Below are 20,859 nucleotides of genomic sequence, written 5' to 3'. Positions count from 1 at the left end.
ATTCATATTTCAACACTATGTTCAATAAAAAGGCAAAGACATTAGAAAGGCAGTTTAGCTGCAGTGTTTCTTATTCATTAGTGCTAAGCAAACACAGAAAATTAATGCCAACATAAAAAGTAATCTGTCTTACTGGCAATTATAACATGCCTTGTAAAAATATCCTCTTAATTAAAAAATAATTGTTAGACACACTGCCTGGTGATGTGTAAGCACTTCTGGCGTCCAAATGAGGATCATAAACCATGAGAGGTTAAAAGTAAAAACAGACAAGGCAAGACAAGAGCTTGAGGAACAAATTACCACAGGCAATAACTTCTAATAAATCTTCTCACGTGTTAGAAAACTGCCAGAAAACGTGTAGGAATAGGGACAACCAAGAAGAAACATTCTAAGAATATAAACCCAAAGTGGAGTATCCAACTGAAAAGGTTACTTTTTATTCACTGTGGAAGAGCCTGGGGGTTCCCATTGAATACTCATCAAAGAATCAGAAGTGTCTTCAGAAGAACTGATGGAAGAAAGATCCCCTCAGAAAGTGATGGCTCAGAGCTGCCTCCCCTCACTCAGAAATGTGTTCTTGGGTCTAGGAGAAATCTGTGAATGTCAATTTAGAGCTCAGTACCAGTCAAAAAGAAAATCAGACCTTAGCAGTGGTTTAAAAAAGTAGAGGGGACATCATTATTTCTCTTTAAAAATGCCTAATACTATATCCTGCGTCTGCATCTCAGAAAGGATACAGCAGGTCTGGGAATAGTTCAAGATTAATCAGAGGTATGTAAGAGCTTCAGTAAAAGAATGACCACATGGAATATGAAGCTTCATGGCTGAAAAAAGACAGTTGAAGGAGGGATGCATTAGCAGTCTGAAACTTATGATTAGCACAGATGGAGTGCACTTTCCTCCAGAATGGGATTCAAGAGTATCAAACAAATCTAGCAGGTTAAAGCCTGAAAAAGGAAACCCTTATCACACAGTGAACAACCTGTGCACCTCCCTTCAACAGTATGAGATAGATGCTAAAATTCAGAAAACAACTTGACAATTATGTGGGGAAAAATATCCGCCACAAGCTTCTGAAAGCAAAGGCAACAACCCCACCTTGAGAAATCCCTGTGCCACAAGCTGTTCAAAGCTGGGAGGCTGTTCTGAAGATGTATCACTACACACCAGCCTTGCTCTCATGCCCTTTCCTAAGTACCCACTGTTGTGAAAGGATATTAGATTAGATAAACCTTTGTCCTAACAGAGCACAAGCTGCTCTTATGTCTTTTGATGCTGGGAGAAATTCTGACCATACCTCAATGCCTTCATTATACTTCAATGTGTTCCCAATAGCTTATCTCAGGCTACAGAAAACCCACCTTACTCTTTTCAGATTGTGTCCTCTATTTCCTTCCTTTAATAATTACGGAGATTTATATTCAGATGTGATTGATGCTGTGGTTGCCTGCATTTGTTCAGTTTACAGAATAACTGCTGATCATGCTGTTAAAAAGTGGGTTTGTAAAGAGAGAGGAAGGCTTCATGTTTACCTTGTGTCACCTAGGCACCTGAGGAGGAACCCTGCTGAGGAAAGGGAACAAGCTCAGCTTTGGAGAAGTTTGTGAAGCATAGAGTAGAGCAAACGTGAATCCATGATCACTGCTGAAGGAAACAGGTGATCTTCCCTGGGTTACTTTTCTGCAGATCAGGGAACTCACCAAAAGATGAAACTCACCAAAAATCAAACTTGTTTGTAGCTGGGTTCATGGAGAATGTACAAGAAGAGACACAGAAAATGAGGAGGCAATGAGAGTTTGGATGCATTCATTTTACCCACACAGCTCCTAAAGTTCTTGACTGGAAACTAAGCCTGAAGGAAGGAGTCCTACATGGAGTTTGGAGAAGACAAGGAAGAAATTTACCTTGGAATCATTTAATGCATCTATCTGAACAAAAAAGAGACCTGCTTTGACTTAAAAAAAAAAAAATAAAAAGGGAGAGAGAGCACAGTCAGCTCAGAACTGTAGCCCGCTCGGGTTTTCACTGTAACTTTTTATTACTATAATAAGGGCACAATATCTGGGCATGTTTAAGCTTATGGCAGATCTAATTTTTCATTGCATGGCATTAAAAGTGATTTTACACCATTAAAATAACCAGGCTAGTGCTCCTTAGAGAGAGTTTGAAAAAATAAGCAGTGATCATAATTTATGCCTTTTTAAGAACTTTGAAACTGTGGAATTAAGGAAGTAAAGATGGTATTGGGCATACATTCATTTTCAAGCATTCACTCATACACTTTCCCCATTCACATAAAAATCAGTAGGAGCTGCTGATTATTTTACAGAGATAAAAAGTTTTAAGGCAGATTCACCTGTGTTATTTCTTTTGAGTATTTATTGCATAACACATCCACTCCCATGAACAGTGCCTGAATATCAGGATTTATCTACAACGAAAAGAAAGAATGCCAAGGTTAGCATTTTTATTTGCCAGTTATATTAAATAAAGCATTTTGTAAAGTGTTGCTTAAATTGGTTGATGTACACAAATAAAAAAACAGAAAACCATGAGTAGGATAATACAGAAATTGAAAACAAGCCCAGTTTTCTCTAACACCCTTATCAACCATCTAGAAGGCGTTTGTTTAAATATATTACACACGTACATACTTATTCTAAGATAGTAACAATTTCCAGAGGACATTCAAGGAAGATGCTGTGGCTTTTGGAAGAGGCAATGCCTCCAGACCAACAGCCAGGTGTCTGGCAGCCCCTCTTCAGCCTTTTTGGTTCTCACCATTCCCAGCCACATGGGTGCATCTTATAATCATTTTTGTTTCAAAGTCCTTTTTCAGAATAGTTCCAATGCTGACTCTGTCTCTCCTGCCCACTGGGCAGCAGAATGCCATTGTGGAATAAGAAAAGAGCCTTTAAATCATAGCTGAATTTTTCAAGTATTTTATGACTTGAGACTTTCAATCAGAGATCATGATGTGGCTTCACAAATGGCCTTCTGTGCTTTTAGAAAATTCTCAGCAAGTGCTCTGCACCTAACCCATCATTGTAATAAAGATATAGTTGTCATTATTTATGGTGAGAAAAAAATGCTGCAAAATATAAAGTGAATTTCAGAATGACAGTGACATTTGGACATCTATCCAAAACTACAAAGCAGTGTAGATAACTTAAGTGTTACTTCAATCCAGAATACATGTGTTCTTAATTAGTTCATACGAAAAACAAAGAAAATACAACTCCAAAATAGTTACACTAGTTATAGCACTAAGTTAAAACAGTTAAACAGCTTTCAAAAAGTAATTAATCTAGGAGAAAACAATCTACCTGGAAAGTTCTCTTTGATGTATTGTGATTAAATAACAGAAGGCAGGCTTACAACTAGCCAAAAATTGAATAAAAACCAAAAAATAATGCCAGCATACTCAGATGATAAAAGAAGGCATCCTTCATGTATGGAATTATTGAAAGAAATAAGAAGGAAGCCACCTGTGAATGAAGCAAAAGTTTTCTGGGAGTCTAAGAAACCAGAGATGAGTGCAGTCACTTAAATTAAAAACAGTGCATTGAAATCAAAGAGTTAGGCTTTGTTCCACTTAAAAATGCACAAACATCTAGAGAGATAGAGACAGTTTTTTTAGCTACACCAAAAATAATTTAACCCTGGTATAAAGTCAAACATCCAAGACTAAATAACAACTGTATTTGCCAAACCTATTTTCAATGTGTGCTTAAATTATATCTTTTTAATAATAAAGGGACATTGAATCTCTAACGTACGAGAAACAATTATGCGAGGAGCTAAATTAATAAACCTGGATTTGCAATAGATTTGTACCTTCTGTTCTCCATATTCTGACATCAGCTACTCTGGTGTCCTGTACTCAATTCACCTGGTGGCCTGCACTGTTTCCTCACTGCAGAGCCGTGCACGCGGCTCCCAAACGCGCTTCTGATTATTGATGGGCTGTACCTGCACTCCCCTCACCAGGGGAGAGCAAGGAAAGCTGCTTTGCCTTGCTTTCCCCAGCTACTAATTTTTACAGAACTCACGGGAGGTAATTAATTGTATTTGAGACTTCCTCTGCTCTTTTGAGTTCGGTTGACATAAGCCAAAGCGTTCAAAAATTTCCATGGGGTGAACTGACAGATGGAGAAAAGCAGACAGACAGCACAGTCTAATCTATCCGTGGTATTTAAGTAAAGAAAATACAAACAGGGCGATAATATTTCATCTAGAAAATTAATATATTCATAAAAGTACATTTAGCATCTTTAAATAAAACGTATTCATAAGAGCCAAGCTCTTGCAATCTGTTTAGGATTCTGTCAAAGCAATGACCTTGGTTTAAGTACCTATCAGATTTTAAAAAAATAAAACCCAACCAGCTTCATGCTGATGTAAAAACTCTTTAAAACAAAGGTTCCTATAACACTGTTTAAATTTTATCTGTTGCATGGAGGAGTAGCAGATGTTAATATGATATTCTACAATAATGAGCAGCGAGATTCTGATTTACCATAACACTTAACCATCCTCTGGGGAAAAGCAAGTGGGGATCACGGGACATACAAGGAAGATATAAAGGTGACAAGAATGCATTACTGTAAAGATGAGAATATTTAACGTGTAGATGGTGATTGCCCCAACATACAATTTAATTAGGAGTTCTAACACATTTATAGGACCTCCTCCTCATTGGGAATTCTCCCACAGCATCAAGCTCATAAAGCTTACCAGGTATATTTCCACTCAGGTTCCTGAATTATAGAGCCATGACTTTTTTATATGCATCTTTAATTATCATTCCAATCATTTTATCTGTTCTTAATCAAGGATAAGCAATCATCATTAATGTCTTTTTTAAAGAATATGGTAATTTGCTTCCTTTCAGCCCTCCAGAGCAGTGGCAGCTTCTAATGAAACATCTAATATTTTTGTTAGTATCCCAATCACTGCATTTTTTTAATTCCTTTGGTATTTTTGAAGTAAATTATTAAGTTCTGTTGAAATACTGCAATTTAGGACTGATCTAACTTTAAAATTAGCTTTGTTTTGAGCAACGTGTTGGACAAGATGACCTCCAGAGGTACCCGACAACTTAAATTATTGACTGAAATTAATAACAAAACTTGCAGTAGGTTGAAAATGAAAGCATATTAAAATATATCTTCTAGAATTTTTAAGAGGGGCTTTTTCATATTTTTTTTTAATATTTGATTACTGTGTGCATTGTTCCTTTGTATTATGATTGCATTTTGTCGTTTTGTTGTATTTTTTTATTTTTGGTATCACTGTCGTCTTCACTCTAATTCAGTTCTGCAAGACTCTGTGTTTACAAATATGAAATACAGTGCAACAGTTTTTTACTTTTTTGTATACAGCATGTAGGAGTAGAAATTTCTGTATTTAGAGATACATCAGCTCAGTTTTAAACAGATCTAAAGAAATCATGCCATTCTTCAAGGTCATCTCTTCAGGGTTAGTCCCCAGGTGTCCTCTATTTCCTACACATGACTGCCTTATAGGCTAGGAGGGCTTTATGTATTAGCTGTATTGAATTTTAGAGAATATTTTTAGTGTTTTTCCTCTATCCTGGTAAGGCAGGCTCTTGTCTCTTACGTAGGCATCAGTCTAGGAAAATATAAATGTTTTCACAACCTATTTACGAAATCAGCTAAGGAGAAGACGGTTCCTGGGAGAAAGGGAAAACTTAAACATTACTTGATTTATCAAGAAAGGGAATTAAAAGCTCTTATTTCTCTAGTGAATAACAAGGATTTCCAACAACATTTCAGATCCTCTTTTAATCACGTGTCCATGAGGAAAATCATTAAGCTTAAGAGAAAACAGGGGAAAAAAACCTACTTGAAAACATTGCTGTGCCATCATGCAGATTTTCTATTCAGTTCATTACACAAAATAATTCAATACAGTTCATCTTCTCTGATGTACAAATGCCAAAACCAATAAACATTTTCCCACATTTTGAAAGCAGTCACTGATGTTACACAGTAGTAGCCAGTCACATTTCTTGAAAAGTTTAGAATGATTTGCAGTCCAGCAGAACCTGAAAACCTAAAAAGTCTCCTCAGGCTTTAATTTGAAGAAATACATACAACTAAAAGCTGTCTAGTGCACAAGTATCTAAGACTAACAACGTTTTATCAGTAAATATTCATGTCACCGTTTGCAAAAAAAAGGGAAGCATTTTGTAATGCAAATAATTTAGCTGTTAAGCAAACCACAGTTTAATGTAATGCAACAATACTAAAGCTTCATTTACCTGTTTTGAAAGAACTAACGTCTGACAAGCAGTTTTACAGATCAAACATTCATCTTTTTTGCCTGTAAGGTAAAGACACATTTAAAATATACATCAAAGTGAGTAGATACTGAATACCTTGTAAATAGAACTCTATGCCTAAACCTTTGTGTGGACCTTGTGGAAGAAATCTGCAGGTTATACGAGAAATGTGAATAAACATGAATAAAGAATTTGATTCTTTAATAACCATTACACAGAGTTGCACAGGGAATATGTGTGTGAATGTCATCGGGTCTTACTCCCACAAATAAGCATTCATGTAAATGATTTTATGAATATCATTAGTGTCACAGAATGCAGGTGACTTTTAGTTCCGTTGATTTAAATAGGACTACTTGCCTGGTTTAATTAAATGTATGCTTAAGTGCACTAATGACTTACAGTCAACCAGATATATGGCTTTTTAGACTGGGGCCCAGTATGGTTCTCTCAATAAAATATATAAGACCTTAACATCAAAGAATTAATGATTTTACCTTGTGAATTCTTCCAGTGAGAAAGTAATTTTAAAAACTTTATCATTTTTAAACTCTGACTTTGATTATTTGCAAACATACTAGAAAATATTTATAGCAAATGCATATTATTACAATGTTTATAATTGGTAATTTTACTAGCTACATCCTTTCTGAGGATTCTGTGGATCAATGTTTATAAACATCATTTCAGAGTAAATACATTTTAAACCTGGTATTATGATTATTATTGAATTCCCAGCAAAAAGATACATAATCTTTCAGGCATTTTTCTGCCAAACAATATTAAGAGCAGAAAGGAAAGACATTCAGCCTCTAAATCCAGCAAACTGGATTTAGAGGCTGCATTTTATGATCCTCCTCCTTAAAAGCAACCCTGTGAATGCATCTAGTCAAAAGTTTTTAATTCTGAAATACAGATTCATAATTTCTTCTGTGTGCCCTTAAAAAAAACCCACAGGACATTTAGCATGATCTCAAAGGGAAAAACACTGGTATTTGTCTGCTGCTCTTTTCTTTTGAAAAACAACTTCATTATTCCTGTCTTTTCCACATATCTTCATCTGAGCATATCAAGTGAAATACTGCAATTTAAGACTGATCTCACTTTAAAATAAGCTTTGTTTAGAACAAGGTGTTGGACAAGGTGACATCCAGAGGTCCTTGACAACATATTCTTTGACTGAAATTAATAACAAAACATGCAGCCAGAGTAGATTGATAACGAATATCACAGAATATGACTCTGGAATTGTACATGACAAGAGAGCTTCAAAACATCACCTCCAACCCTCCCTGACGCTGCTGAAAAATTTCCAGGAACAATACTGACCTTTAAAACATCTTAAGACTACTTGCAAAGCCTGCCCTAAACAAACCCTACGCTGTGTAAATTACCCATTCTCAGGATGAAAAAGCAAGTCCTTTTCCAAATTAGCCAGAAGAGAATGCCTTTGTTTGTTTGTTTAACAACCTTATGAATCATAAGCATCCAGGACAGTTTTATTAAGGCCTCCAGTTTCCCGTGCCCAAGGCCTGCTCTCAAAGCCAGACTCACCTGGAGGTGGACACTGACGGGCTTCAGTATTTAAAGAAAATCAATAGCAAGGATTGAAAAGGTTTATCAACAACATTCTACAGACACGTAGGAATGCTCAGGCCCTTCTTTTTTTTTTTTTCCACAACGAGTCAGAAATACGAAGGATAAGGTGAGAGGGTGTGCACGCCAGCGCTGGCCGCTCCAGCAGCCATTACCTTTCTGGAGGCAAATCTCACAGAAAACGTGGCCGCAGCTGGTGAGGCAGAACCGCGGCGTGGGCTTGCGGGGCTCACAGGAGCAGGAGTTGCAGAACACCGGGAGGGCCATGGGCCGGAGGGGCAGGAGGGCCCGGCAGCGAGCCGGGGGCCGGGGCAGAGGAGGTCCCTCCTCAGGGCGAGCCCCGCGGGCGCCGCTCCGCCATTGCCCGCCCGCCTGAGGCGGCCCCGGGTGACGGGGAACAGCCCGACCCGCCGCGGGGCCTGAGGGGCGGCAGAGTTCGACCCTCACAAACCCCTCCCCCAAAAAGTTGTATTTTCTGGCCTCTCGCTATCAAACTGGAGCGGTGCCCACGCAGAGGATCCTCTGCGAGATTCCCCCTCCTTTCCCCAAAGATTACTAAAAGCAGTAATCTTACCCTAAAGTCTCAGAATTTTTAATATAGAGGAATTTAAAATCTTAGGAAACTCCTCTTTTTTTTTTTTTTCAGATTTCTGTTTTAGATTTAGGTCCCTAAGTGGGACCTAACTAGGTGAAACAGAGCAGCTACTACTGCCGGCATGAACTCACAGGAATGACCCAGCTGGCAGCAGGTGAACACTTCTCACAAATCCGTCCCTCCATCTCTGATCTCTCAGCCTGGATGCTCAAGGCAAATCTAAAAAGTTCCCTTATAAACATGAGCCTGGGAACAAAAAAATTCATAAATATGGAAAATCAAGGACTCCAGATTAGTTTTATGACATATTATAAATTCTCTTCTCCCCATTAGCCTTTCCATCTTTTATCTTCCTTCCTTCCCCACCACCCAGCTCCTGCTTTCCTCCTAGTAACTCTTTTATCATCTCACCTTCCCCTGCTCTCAACCCCCTGTGGGTATTCAATCATCCCAATCCTGACTTCAACTTAAAATGCTGCCTAAGTCACTGAGTACTTCTTCTAGATTTAGCTTTACATCGGGGGGGGGGGGGGGGGGGGTTGATAAAAGATGGGATTCAAGGGGTAAAAATATAAGGGGAATACAGAGGTTGTGACATAGAGAAACCAGAGTTAGGATCTGAGTAGAAGATGAGAGAAGCTAGAGAGTTGTATACAAACAATTTTCTCACAGGTGCGGGGTTTCTTCGGCTGTTCAATGTTACGTGGTGCGCAGTTTTTGAATGTGAGCTTGACCCTCATAGCCTTAAAAAAAGTTGTTTTTCTCACCTCTCACTACCAAAGTGGAGCAGTGCCCATGCAGAGGGTCCTCTGAGAGATTCTCCCTCCCTTTCCCAAACGTGGGGAAGTGACCCGGGATCTCAGTGCTCCAGGCAAGGGCTGCAGCAGGAGCCCCATCCTCCTCATTCCTCCTGGGCCAGCAGGTGTGTGGAAAAAGGTTGTGGATTCCACTCCCTTAAATGCAGGAATCCAGGAAGGTTGTTAATTTGCTGTCACAGCTTTGCTATGGCATCTTTCAATGAGGAAAAAGAGCAAAACAAGGAGTTTTGATTTTCATTTCTTAGACAAAAAAAAACCAAAACTCAAACCCATAGTTTGCTAGTTTCCTTTGATGAAATTTTTAGGAAAAAATTCCCTTACAGAGCTAGTTGCAGTGCAGGCTGTAGCTCTGGGTATGGCAGAGCCGCAAACTGCAGAGGAGGAACCTCTGTCTTTTAACTTCATCAAAGCTACTTCCCCCAAAGTGCTTCCCAAAAGAGTTGCAATTCAGCTTCTGCTTTATAGAGTTAATTAAAAATCTTGAAGGAGACTGAAAACATTTCATCAAAGCAAAGATATTTAATGACTATTATTATTATTATAGATAAAGAATTAAGCACTCTCAAGCTGTATCCAAGGCTCTGAGTCTCAGTGCTAGTTGGAGTATAGACCTAATTAATAGAGAGAAATACAATCAGCCCCTTTATAAATTCTAATGTAGTGGCTGTCTTGGTTTAAAAGCCTAAGTGTATTGTGAGATGAGTTAAGTTTGGCATTGGGATGTGGTTAGAAGCCTTACACTAAATATCAGCTAAAGTCTGAAACACAAGCTTGTAGCAACACTTTATTAAACTTTTTTCTTGGACTTCATATAGTTGTAACACATATTTCCTTCTTTCCCACCACCAAAGATACTTTTAAAAGACAGGTTGTGAATGACTGATCTATGAAAGTAAAGTTAATAAAACTTATTTACTGGTTATTCCAAGTGACAACTCTAAAGTCTCAGAATTTTTTAATGTACGACACACCTCAATGAGTAGCTTTACAAGATTTTATTGATTGATTTGGTCTGTAGAACGTTGCTTTTTGTCTCTACTTTGTATCAATTTTATGGATTCTCACAGCTGTATTTTCATTACTGTACTGGAAATGTAAGTGAACTCATAGGGCATTGTCATTTCCTCACTAATGAAAACAACAAGTGAGAAGATAGAAAAAAGAAAGAAAGCAGTGCCTTTAAAACAGTAATTGTTTACAGATATTCCAGCTTTCGCTACCTTTTAGATAAGCAAAGGGTCTGGAAAGAGAAGTAGGAAAACAAACCATAATATTCTGTTATCACAGTGCTCTAGAAACTTCTTCGAGTTTCATGTTTTTATATGTAACCACCTCCAACTCCTCCTTACACTACTGCTGCTTTGTCAAGCTAATTATCTGGATTTTTAACCAGAGCTTTTGACTTCTCATTGTGTGATACTGTAGTTACACTGCTAGTTGTACATAAACTAGGTAAATTAAGTCATAAAGATATATGCAACCAAGCTGCAATAAGTGAAATGGAAAATTAAGTCAAAACCTGGTAAGTTCCTTAGGCTGTCATATTGAAGTTGCTGAATAATTAAAGTAATAAAAATTCTCAACACAGAAACAGACTGAAGAATTTTCTGCAGGAATGAATTAGAACAAAATGTAGGCATTGTTTACAAAAAAAACCCTGTAATTTGGTTTATTTTGGCATACTTCATAAAGACTATAATTTACATGAGCAACTGTGGGAGGTGTCTGATCACAATTCTATAGCCTAATCTGGAAGTGAAAAGTAAGTACAACTCCAAATTGCTTGTCTGGGTCTCTCTCTTGCATGATAATTGCTGCTGCCACTGATCAGTTCAAACTTTGAATATTTTGAAAGAAGGCAGTCACAATTACATTTAGGTGTTACCCATATATAGATTGAGTTCAAGACACTCTCACCAAATTAATCACCACAGGGGATATGGGTTATTTCTCTGCCTACTGTCTGAATCATGGTCAGTCTGAAGTGCTGAACTCTTTGTGGTAGTACCAAGTAACATCACTAAGCAAGTAGAGAAATTTTAAATCCTAGGAAACTTTTTTTTTTAGATTTCTATTTTAGATATAACGATCCTGAGCTGAACTTAAATGCTGCCTTAGTCACTGAATCTTTCTTCTAGATTTAGCTTTACATCTGTATGGGGGAAAAAACCTTATAAAAAATTGGATTAAAGGAATAAAATGTAAGGGGGTATAAAAGGTTGTGACACAGATGGAGAAACCAGAGTTAGAATCAGAGTAGAAGATGAGAGAAGCTCGAGAGTTCTATGCAACCAATTTTCTTTTAGTTGCAAGGTTTCTTATGATGTTCAGTGTTACATGATGTGCAATTTCTGAATCTGTGCATTTACTTTATAGAATTTAAACAAGCTTCTTAGCTATAAAGAAATCTCTGAGAGATTTGATTTGCCAGATTCCAACGGAGACAAGGATCAGTGTTTGTAGTATAGCCCACCACAAAATATTGCTGTTGGTTTCCTCACTTGTCTTTCGAAATTTTTCTTCACGTTCCTGAAGAATAAAGGAAAAGCATAGTTATTACCTTTTGGCATCTACTTGTTTCATGCTGCTATCCAGATAACTAGACAGGCGTCCCTCTTCTGCATAGTGGTGAACAAACACTTTTTTTCATGTTGATAAAAATGGAAGTTTGTATTTATCCATATGGTGGGTATCTTTACAAATCAAAACTGAGAAGCAGACACACTGTATCCTCAAGCAGAAAGGCAAACAGAACTTCCTTTATTCACAGAAAATATACTGTGCTAAATATGTTCCATTAGTACACGCTTTAACCTTTTTAGGTTTACAGTCACATATTGCTGTCAAGAACCCTTTTGCAGCCAAATTTCTATTTTTAGGTAACTAGTCGATATATTTCAAACACAGTCTGAATGCCTGTGTATGAATGGAAAAGTGAAGAGAAGGGGTATACGCTTGTTTGAAGGAGGGCTTTATTTCTAACTGCATGGAGATTTATAAATATGCACTCAGTCATTTCCTTCCCCACTCCAATAAAGTTTATGCACATAGACTAACATGGAAACAACACCTGGAGACATCACCCACAGCGGTACCTGCCACCTGCTCAGCTGCTGGGGCTGACTCTGGCCAAGAACACTCTTATTTGGAAAACTCTGCTTTAAAATAACACCTGCTGCTGTAAAATAACACCTGTTGCTATAAGCGTGAGTTCTCAGTCATTAATTAGTTTTTAGGTTACTGCTTAAAAATATTTTGCAAGGTAATAGAGACAATTTTGGTTAAATACCAATAGATTTTTATGTGTTAGTTAAATAACACTGCAATTGAATAATAAACCTCATAATACTTAATAAATCAATAAGCCTATGTACAGTATTTTTTAATGTTTACGTTAGGGAACATACGTACTCTTTCATAGTCTTGTTCTTTGGATACATGGTGAATTTGCTCAATTAGATGTTCTAGTCTGATATTAACTTCATCCACTGTTTCTTTGGCTTGAACAGCAGATTCATCAAAAAAATGCTCTCCAACTCTAATGTCCAAATGCATACGCTGAAAAACAGAAAATATATGCTCATTTCTGTGTCTTCTGCTTTTTCAAAATTCCTAAATTCAAATTAAAAATGAACCAATGGATAATTTCCCTTTAAGCTCATTACAGGAAAATAGTTTTGATTTCTTATAAAAATCCTTCCTAAAATTAGAATCAGGTGGTAAATTTAAAGTGCTTCTTAATTTTATTTTTAAATTAGTTATACATATTTACAAACTTCACTAATCTTAGGGCATTATTTTCTGCTAGTATTGATTCAACCACCATGAAAATGTTTTCTTTGTCCAAAATAGTTAAAAAAATAAAGACCATAAGGAATGGTCATTATATTTCACATTCCATTCTAATATTGCAGGAATCACATTCTTCAATAGTACTGCAGGAAGTTTTTTGTAGATGCCTTTCTGAGTTTCCTCATGTAACTGTTGGGACTGTAAGGCTGGAAGGAGATGAGCTGAATCACTATTTGCAGTTTAACATGGGTATCCATAGGGTATCTTTTTCTTTCTCCACACTATTTATCCAATATGAAGTATCTCCCAATATCCTGTAAGCTGTTGTATTTTCTATTGCAAAAATACCTGAACCCAGCTCAGCAACAGAACCACAGAAAGAAGAGCGAAGAACAGAATTTGCAATATTATGCAACTTATTTTGTCATGAATTAAAAATTTTGCTAAAACTAACAGGAGGAATTTCTCCTAGAAGCCGATTTGTGCCTAAGAGAAAATAAAAAGGTTTTAGCCAAGCAAATAATCTGCCAAAACCTAGAACTTGATATTACCATGGTAGAAGTTGGATCTACTCAGACATCAACCACAAATGAAGAGCAGATCTTTCAGCTGTCTTGGAGTTAGCTAACTGTATAACTATCCATCTCACAACCTTATCATCCATTAATTTATTTATTTTGGTTTGAAGGAGTTCAGATAACCATCTGGTTCTTACAGAAGACCACTGAAAAATTTAACTTAACTAAAGGATGTTTTTCTTTTGTGACCTTTGTTCCTGCAAGTATGATTATAAGAGCAGTATTTTCCTTTTTAATTTCTGTGTTCTCAAGCTGAACAAACCACCTCATTTAATATTTGTGATGTTAATGTTCTCCTTCCCCACATCTGTTCACTTCTTTTAAATAGGATGACCAGAACTCTACAATGCATGTATCATGTAAAATCATATTAATACAGCTCCATCTATACCAGATAAAAATCACATGCATATCCTCAGAATCACATTCATGGTATGTAGTTGACTAGGATCAACCAAAGCTTTATCACCCTTACCCTCTCTAATTGATAAGCTCCACCAATTGTTTTTATTATTAGAACCCGAGTGCTTTTGCAATGTGTATGCTTAAATTTCCATTAAATTTCCATTCATTTCTATCAGTCTGTAAGAACACCTAGTTATTCCAGTATAATAATCCCACTTCTGTACTGTTAGTTCTTCTCATTTCTGTGTCATCTACATGTTCCCAAAGTACACAGCTTGTATGAAATTTGACCTACCTCAAGACATTTACAAGATGTTTACATTTATCTAACTCTTTTGCAGTCAACTTAGTTAACAAACAAACAAACACTCTAAAGAGTAATTCTCATCTGTTCAACTATCTTTTGGGCTAAGGCATATATTTTCAAAACAGAATTCATAAATTTTTTTGCTGGAATAGATTAGAACCATGATACCACCTCTGATGGGTTTTTTCTTTTCTTCCCAAAATCTGCGTTAAGACCAGCTTTGCTGGTAGTGGACAATAACAAGAATGCTAATATATTCTTCTTTGAATATCTCTCAAAAATTGAAATGTACATTTTCATTAGGAATTCAATCTAAGTTAGTGAAGACATGGAACACTTTTATGACAAATGTTTGTGTTAGTCAATCATTCATATCAGTCTTTTTGAACCAAATTAGTCATTCTTATTGATCAGAATCACATTCAAAGCACTTTAAAAACATTAAGTCTCTCTATCATTATTAGTCTTGCCTCTTGAAAGCTGACTTCTTAAATAGAAGAGAACAGTCTTTTTATCTCTTGATCTACATAATTCTGGTTTTGTCTTCTTTAATCACTAGGAAATGTCAGATTATCTGCTAGAAGTTAGTCCAACTTCTAAACTAGTTTGTAGTCTCTGTGGTTTGTAAACAATTTATAGTTACAACAAAGAATATTTAAGAAATATACCTACCAGTTTACTTCCTGCAATTGCCAGAAGTCTTGTCGAGTTTGACTGGAAACAGATTACGTGCTCCCCAGAGAGATAGGATGTAAAAGAAAATGTTCCTTGTGGCCCATACAGTTTTGACAATAGTACCTGCAATTTAAATTTTATATATGTTGGGTTTGTAAATTGTAAATACCAATAAAACTATCAAGACAGTACTGTGAATTGGATGCAAAAAGGAATCAATTAGCCTCATGACATTAAATTTATCTGAATTTCAGGGTAGATTTAGAGAAAATTAAACTATTTTAGTTCACAGTGAACACTGAAATGTTATAGAATTCTGCAATGTACAAAGCCAATGCTCTCTAAAGCCTGCAAAGTCTGAAAACTAAGACCTCATCTAGGCTCCATTGCTGGAAACGTTCAGGACCTCATGGCAACACAGGCAGCTGCTCTACACGAGGGCCCCATCCAGCCTCAGGAAGATTTCAACTTTCACAGTTTTGTTTATCTTCAGTCTTCCTTTCTGCTGCTCAAGTACATTCTGTGCTGTTTTACTTCATCAGTGAATTTTCTTTTTTTTTTTTTTCATTTAACTTGTTTCCTCAGTTGTCGCTCACTGTTCTTAATGACACACTTTCCCAAATCTGATAGTAATGCAAAAATTGACCATGCACATAATTATCAAATATTGTAATTTCTCTTTACCTTGATAGAAATCACGAGGTTCTTAAACCTTTCCGCATCAAAACACCAAACCAGCTGGTAAACTGTAGATTTACTTTTTCTCCAGAAGTGTCTTTTATTTTTAGATAGTGCTGCCTGCCAGTGCCAGAAGTCAACATATAAATCCTACAGAAACATTCATAGAGCATATTTACCTCACCAGAAGGAGTTGAGACAGTCACATACATTCCCAAACCAGGAGCAGATTCAAGAAAATGGTGTTTTTGTATATCCCAGCGTTGTACTTTGTAATTCCCTGAATAAGAACATGGATAAATCCATTAAATAAAACATAGCTTAACATTAAACATCTTCATTGCTTTTTCAGGAAAAATATAAAAATAAATGATTAACATTAAAACAATATATGTATTTCATGTGTTTATGATTAAAAGTGCTCAGGGGCACTTTACATTACCGTGAAATGCAATAAATTTTTACTACACCAGAAAATGTTCTAGAGTACTACAAATAATGGTTAATTAACAAGAAGTACTTTCTGATTACTCCTAAAACTCTGGCAAGATTAACCTCCAGAAGGCATGCTGAGACCCCCAAAAGCATTATGTGCTGTAGTCAAATTACATTTTTCAGATTGTTTTTCATATTTATCACATTATTTATTAAAGAAAAAGATTGTTCTGTATTATTTTTTTGCTATTCCCTTGAAATCTTGTATGTACAGTCTTGTAGATTAATTTAATGTGCTTGTGGTATCCCAGGTGAAATGAAACTTTAGTACATCTTGAATTGTTTCTTTCCAGACCAACATTAATCAAAAAAGTAACTCTCTCATTCATATGGGGAAAACCATGTTACAAAAATTCTGTTGTGAATGAGTACATCAGTCAGAATGTATAGAAACACACATGGAAGCAGCAGTTCTGCAGCTGTAGAATTAAAACACATTGTTTAGTCAGTAAAGCACTCTGAAAACCTGCACTTTTTTTGAGTGATGGACACACACAATGCGTGAGGACTTTATTCCTACTCCCTGCTGTGGAGAGTAATTTTCAGTGTGCCCTTTCCTTAGCACTAATGTTTTAGTATATTCATCAGCCACAGAATTTCCTGTTACATTAAAAGTTATCTTTATTATTGCATAGGTTAGATAATCATAGAGCACTGACAGGTACCTACCAAATACCAACGTGTCGCTGGGAAGATCTTCAATTATACATTTCTCTTCTCTTTCTCCAATGTGAAAATACAAAGCAAGTGAAAAAGAAATCCATAAGTTCATAAAGAATCCTATTAATTGGCTTTTCATGGTTTTTTTTTATATATCCCTGCTGTACTGCTATTGAAGAGAAATAGTTACATACAAACCCCTGCAGTCCTGTGGTTGTTCCTTGTTTGCTTCTTATCGGTGTATTTTTGAGAGAGAAAAAAACTGTGAGAAAAGGCAGCTGGTGGTTACACATTTATAAATAACTGCAATATGTTCTGGAGAATGAGATAACATGAAAAAGACACCTTGTAAAATCTTTTTTCTTTCCCAGCATCTAGATTAAAATTTTATTTTATACACTTTTAAGAGCATGAAACTGAAAGGGCCTCTCAGGTACTTGAGAGCAGTTCCCTAGATTATTATAAGTAACCACAATGGCTATCTCTTTCCAAAAACTGCTCAATTTTCAACTTAAATGAAGTTATTAAGTTGTATTTCCTATTTATTCTGGGTGATTATTCCAGAGCTTCACTCCTCTTTTATTAAGAAGTCTTGTAATTTCCATCCTAAATCACTGGACAAATGTATGCATCTGCATAAAACCACAGGGACTACATAAAAGGTCTGGAAGAAATTTAAAGAAGTCAAAAGAACAGTAAAAGAACCTGAAACATTAATGAATATGATACTTCGGGAAAAAATAACAACCTTAACACTTTCAGAATAAGATTTTTTAATATACGAATGTCTATTTCTTAGTCACTGCCTAATAAATTCTCTAGAGAAAGCTATAGAGTAACTTGAACAAAGATTGAGGTTTTTATTTTTATCCTTGGTACTAATATAGACCAATGTATTTGCCTGATGACAAACTCATCTATCACTCAAATGTTCTTTGTCTTATAAACTGAGATCACTGTGTCTGAAAGGTTGGCCTCAATGTCAGAGGATATGTGGTCGTTTTCCAGCAGGGAGGACCCACCTGTGGGATCATTTCCAGTAGGGAGCTCATTTTTTGTTTCAGAAGCTCCTGTTGAAGGGTCTGTAGCTTGATCACAGACTGCCAGCCCTGCCATTGTCCTCAGCAGCACCTGGCATTCACAGGGCAATGGTTCAGTGATGTCCTTGAATGTGTCTTTGATGAACCTCTCACTTGACTTCTGAGTTCTGTCATCTTGACTTCAGGGTATGGGATGACGCTACCTCAGCTGCACACACATGGGCCATATATGTAGGACACAGTGCCACAGATAGAAAACATTCCTTGATGGAATTTTACCAACATTTATTTTGCTTGAAAAGGTGGAATTTGGATTTTATTTTATGTTTTATTTTTATATAGACCAGGTTGTTCAGAGCCCCATTCAGCCTGGCTTTGAACACTTCCAGGTATGGGGCATCCACAACTTCTCTGGGAAACCTGTTCAAGTGCCACACCATGTTCACAGTAAAGAATTTTTTTCCAAATATGTAATCTAAACCTGCTTTCTTTCTGTTTGAACCAACTTCCTCTTTCCTATCACTACATATCCTTGTAAAAAGTCCCTTTCCATCTTTTTTTATAGGCTTTCTTCAGGTGCTGGAATGCTCAATTAGGTCACCCTGAAGTCTTCTCCAGGCTGAACAATCCCAATCCTCTCAGCCTTTCCTGGAAGAGACATTGCCATTGAATACTGAGGAAAAAAGTTATCTAAGAGTACCTCAACCTTCTCCTTGTAACCTGTTTTCCAGCATTGTGTACTGGGTGAGTAAACCTTCTTTGATCTTTTTTTTCTAGCTCTTCCTGTTATTCTTTATGTCCTTTGTCAGGTTCAGTTCCAGCTTCATCTTGGCCTTCCACGTCCCATCCCTATACAAGTGAACTTAATCTCTATACTCTCCCAGGTTACCTGTCCTTGTTTCCACTGTCTGTGCATTTGCTTCTTTCCCTTTTGTTTGATCAGCAGGTCCCTACACAGCCATGCCGGTCTCTTGCCTTCCTTGCCTGATTTCCTGCTCCCGGGGATTGCTAGCTTTTGCACTCTATGGAAGACTTCCTTAAGGATCTGCCAACTCTATTCTGCTTGCTTGTCCCTAAGGGCAGTTTCCCAGGGGATCCTATTGACTATCTCCTTGATGAGCTGGAATTTCTCTCCCCTAAAGTTCAGGGGCCAAACTTTACTCCTTATCTGACCCATATCCCTCAAGTCTGCAATCTCCAATGCTGCATGTTCCTTGCAGCCCGGGCTGCCTCCAGTGTTGATGTCCCAATTAACTCACTTAAACTGGTGGCCATCTGGTCTGGTATCACATCCCCTCTGGTAGGGCTGTCTATTCCCAGGCTCAAGAAGTTATCCTCCAATCTTTCATGTGTTCACAGTTCACCATCTTTAAACTCCTTAAGGTATTGTAAAAAATTGTTCTCAGTAATGAGGTACCTTATTCCATTATAGGAATTTAGTTTGGTGTTGATTATTTCTGTAGGACCACAGTTTAATTCTGTGGTGAATTTTTGACTACTACACTTACCTTGACTACTACACTTACACTTATCATCAAAGCTGATCCTTCCTATAAAACATTCTTGAAAAAAATTGTCTTTACAAATCCGTTTCAAGCTTCCTCCCAAAGTGCTTTCTGAGATTAGCTTAACCCAGGAGTTAATTTGCCCATTTCCTTCCCTAAATCTCATGTGTTTAGGACCACAGCATCTTGGCTGCCAGCCATTTGTAACACCAGTTGTAAAGGAAAAGGAAGGAAGAGCTTCTCTGTGCTTCTTCCCTGTCCCCAGACTTTTAAGAGAATTCCAAGATTGCAGAAAGTAAAAGCTACAAGGTCCTAGCAGTATCCACACAGGGATAATGTACCTCACTAATCAGTTTAATAATGATATATTTTGAGAAATATGCTCCATCATTAGAATGTGCTTCACTCACTGTATCCGTAGTCTTGCCAAGTAATGAATCCATGCCTGGGATTTGCAAAGGGAATACCTGGAATGATCTATGGCCAAACATTACATAACTACAAGGGCATCCTTAAAGAATGTCATGTGTATCAAGGTCTCCTGAAGTCACAGCATACAAAAAAATCCCATATCCAGGTAACTGGCTGGATAGAAAAGTTCTGCTTTTGAAGGAAGCTTCAGTGAATATTCATGTATGTAAACAGTCTAAAGTAGCAAAGTTATATATCACTGACTGGAGTTTCCTGAAGTGTGTTGGCTTGTTGTATATTCACTTCCCTTTCTACTCCACCACTCCCTCTCATCCTTTCTCCTTCAGTGTCCTTTGGGAAACTTTTGGCTCTAGGAGTTCGAGTAAACACTGGGTCTACTCCACTCTCAGTTCTTTTCTTGCAGGACTGAAATCCCAGATTCAGGTCATATATACAATTGCAAATGCAGGTATTCTTTTACTGGACCTGGCCCTTTATTTGCTCTGGGCACGTGAAGAAGCAAAACTCTAATATTAAGAGAACTTCCAGGAGTGTACCTCCAAGGATACCTTGTGGTTTGTGGGTTTATTTTTCCTAAGGCATGATTTAGACTTGAATCTGAGATCTGCCCAAAGCCTTTATTGAGCCTAATTTGTCACTCAACAATCAATACATTTGAAATTAGTTCCTGTCCTCAGAGAGTATTTAAATATATACTTCGATGCATGCATAGGTTTTCTGAGATGATGGTAAATCTGTAAAAATATAGTAGATAGGTGTAACAGAAAACACAGAATGATTAACATAAAAAGAAGAAAAAATATTGATAGTTAACTAAACACAAAATAGTGTAGTTACACTATTCCCATTATAGAGTGGAAACAGGGGAACCTGGAAAAAAAACAACCAGACATGATAAAAAGAGTAAGTGAAACAATTTTGAACAATGGGCAGGAGTGGGAGTCTGAAGAATAAGAGATTAGAAATTCCTACA

General features: G+C 37.0%; 2 protein-coding genes and 1 long non-coding RNA gene across 4 annotated transcripts in view; 1 reads left to right on the top strand and 2 right to left on the bottom strand.

The window, feature by feature from the left end:
• The window catches only part of RNF212 (ring finger protein 212), a 19,438-nt gene extending 11,150 nt beyond the window's left edge, over positions 1-8,288 (bottom strand). Inside the window, exons 1-3 of the mRNA XM_064653472.1 lie at positions 8,062-8,288; positions 6,290-6,351; positions 2,360-2,434 (exon numbers count right to left, since the gene is read on the bottom strand). Of these exons, the coding sequence (XP_064509542.1) occupies positions 2,360-2,434; positions 6,290-6,351; positions 8,062-8,173 (249 nt within the window). The 5' untranslated portion in view covers positions 8,174-8,288. The remainder of the gene's footprint in view (positions 1-2,359; positions 2,435-6,289; positions 6,352-8,061) is intronic.
• LOC135413575 (uncharacterized) lies at positions 7,721-20,859 on the top strand. Of its 2 annotated transcripts, XR_010430298.1 has the most exons (4): positions 7,721-8,015; positions 8,553-8,655; positions 18,515-18,693; positions 19,876-20,859. It is a non-coding gene; the product is annotated as an uncharacterized LOC135413575 (long non-coding RNA). The 2 variants fall into 2 exon arrangements; XR_010430299.1 differs by lacking the exons at positions 7,721-8,015; positions 18,515-18,693; positions 19,876-20,859 and adding an exon at positions 9,174-10,129 and having other exon boundaries at positions 8,405-8,655.
• Positions 10,221-17,172, bottom strand: LOC135413574 (transmembrane emp24 domain-containing protein 11-like). The gene is made up of 5 exons (XM_064653473.1): positions 16,919-17,172; positions 15,934-16,034; positions 15,074-15,199; positions 12,731-12,877; positions 10,221-11,848 (listed from the first exon to the last, which is right to left on the bottom strand). Exons 1-5 carry the CDS (start codon positions 17,046-17,048, stop codon positions 11,699-11,701), a joined length of 654 nt encoding a protein of 217 aa, XP_064509543.1. The 5' UTR covers positions 17,049-17,172; the 3' UTR covers positions 10,221-11,698.

Source organism: Pseudopipra pipra, chromosome 4 (assembly GCF_036250125.1).
Source record: "Pseudopipra pipra isolate bDixPip1 chromosome 4, bDixPip1.hap1, whole genome shotgun sequence".
In the NCBI taxonomy this organism is placed as follows: Eukaryota; Metazoa; Chordata; class Aves; order Passeriformes; family Pipridae; genus Pseudopipra; species Pseudopipra pipra.
Note: the sequence above shows the minus strand (reverse complement) of the source record. Positions and strands in the feature narration are given on the sequence as shown.

Bases quoted from the DNA above. Each gene is read 5' to 3' on its own strand.
- LOC135413574 (XM_064653473.1), bottom strand. From the start codon at position 17,048: ATGAAAAGCCAATTAATAGGATTCTTTATGAACTTATGGATTTCTTTT. The intron at 16,035-16,918 runs GTAGGTACCTGT...GTTCTTATTCAG, and splicing joins CAGCGACACGTTGGTATTTG to GGAATTACAAAGTACAACGC. The intron at 15,200-15,933 runs GTAAATATGCTC...TTTAAATTGCAG, and splicing joins TCTCAACTCCTTCTGGTGAG to GTACTATTGTCAAAACTGTA.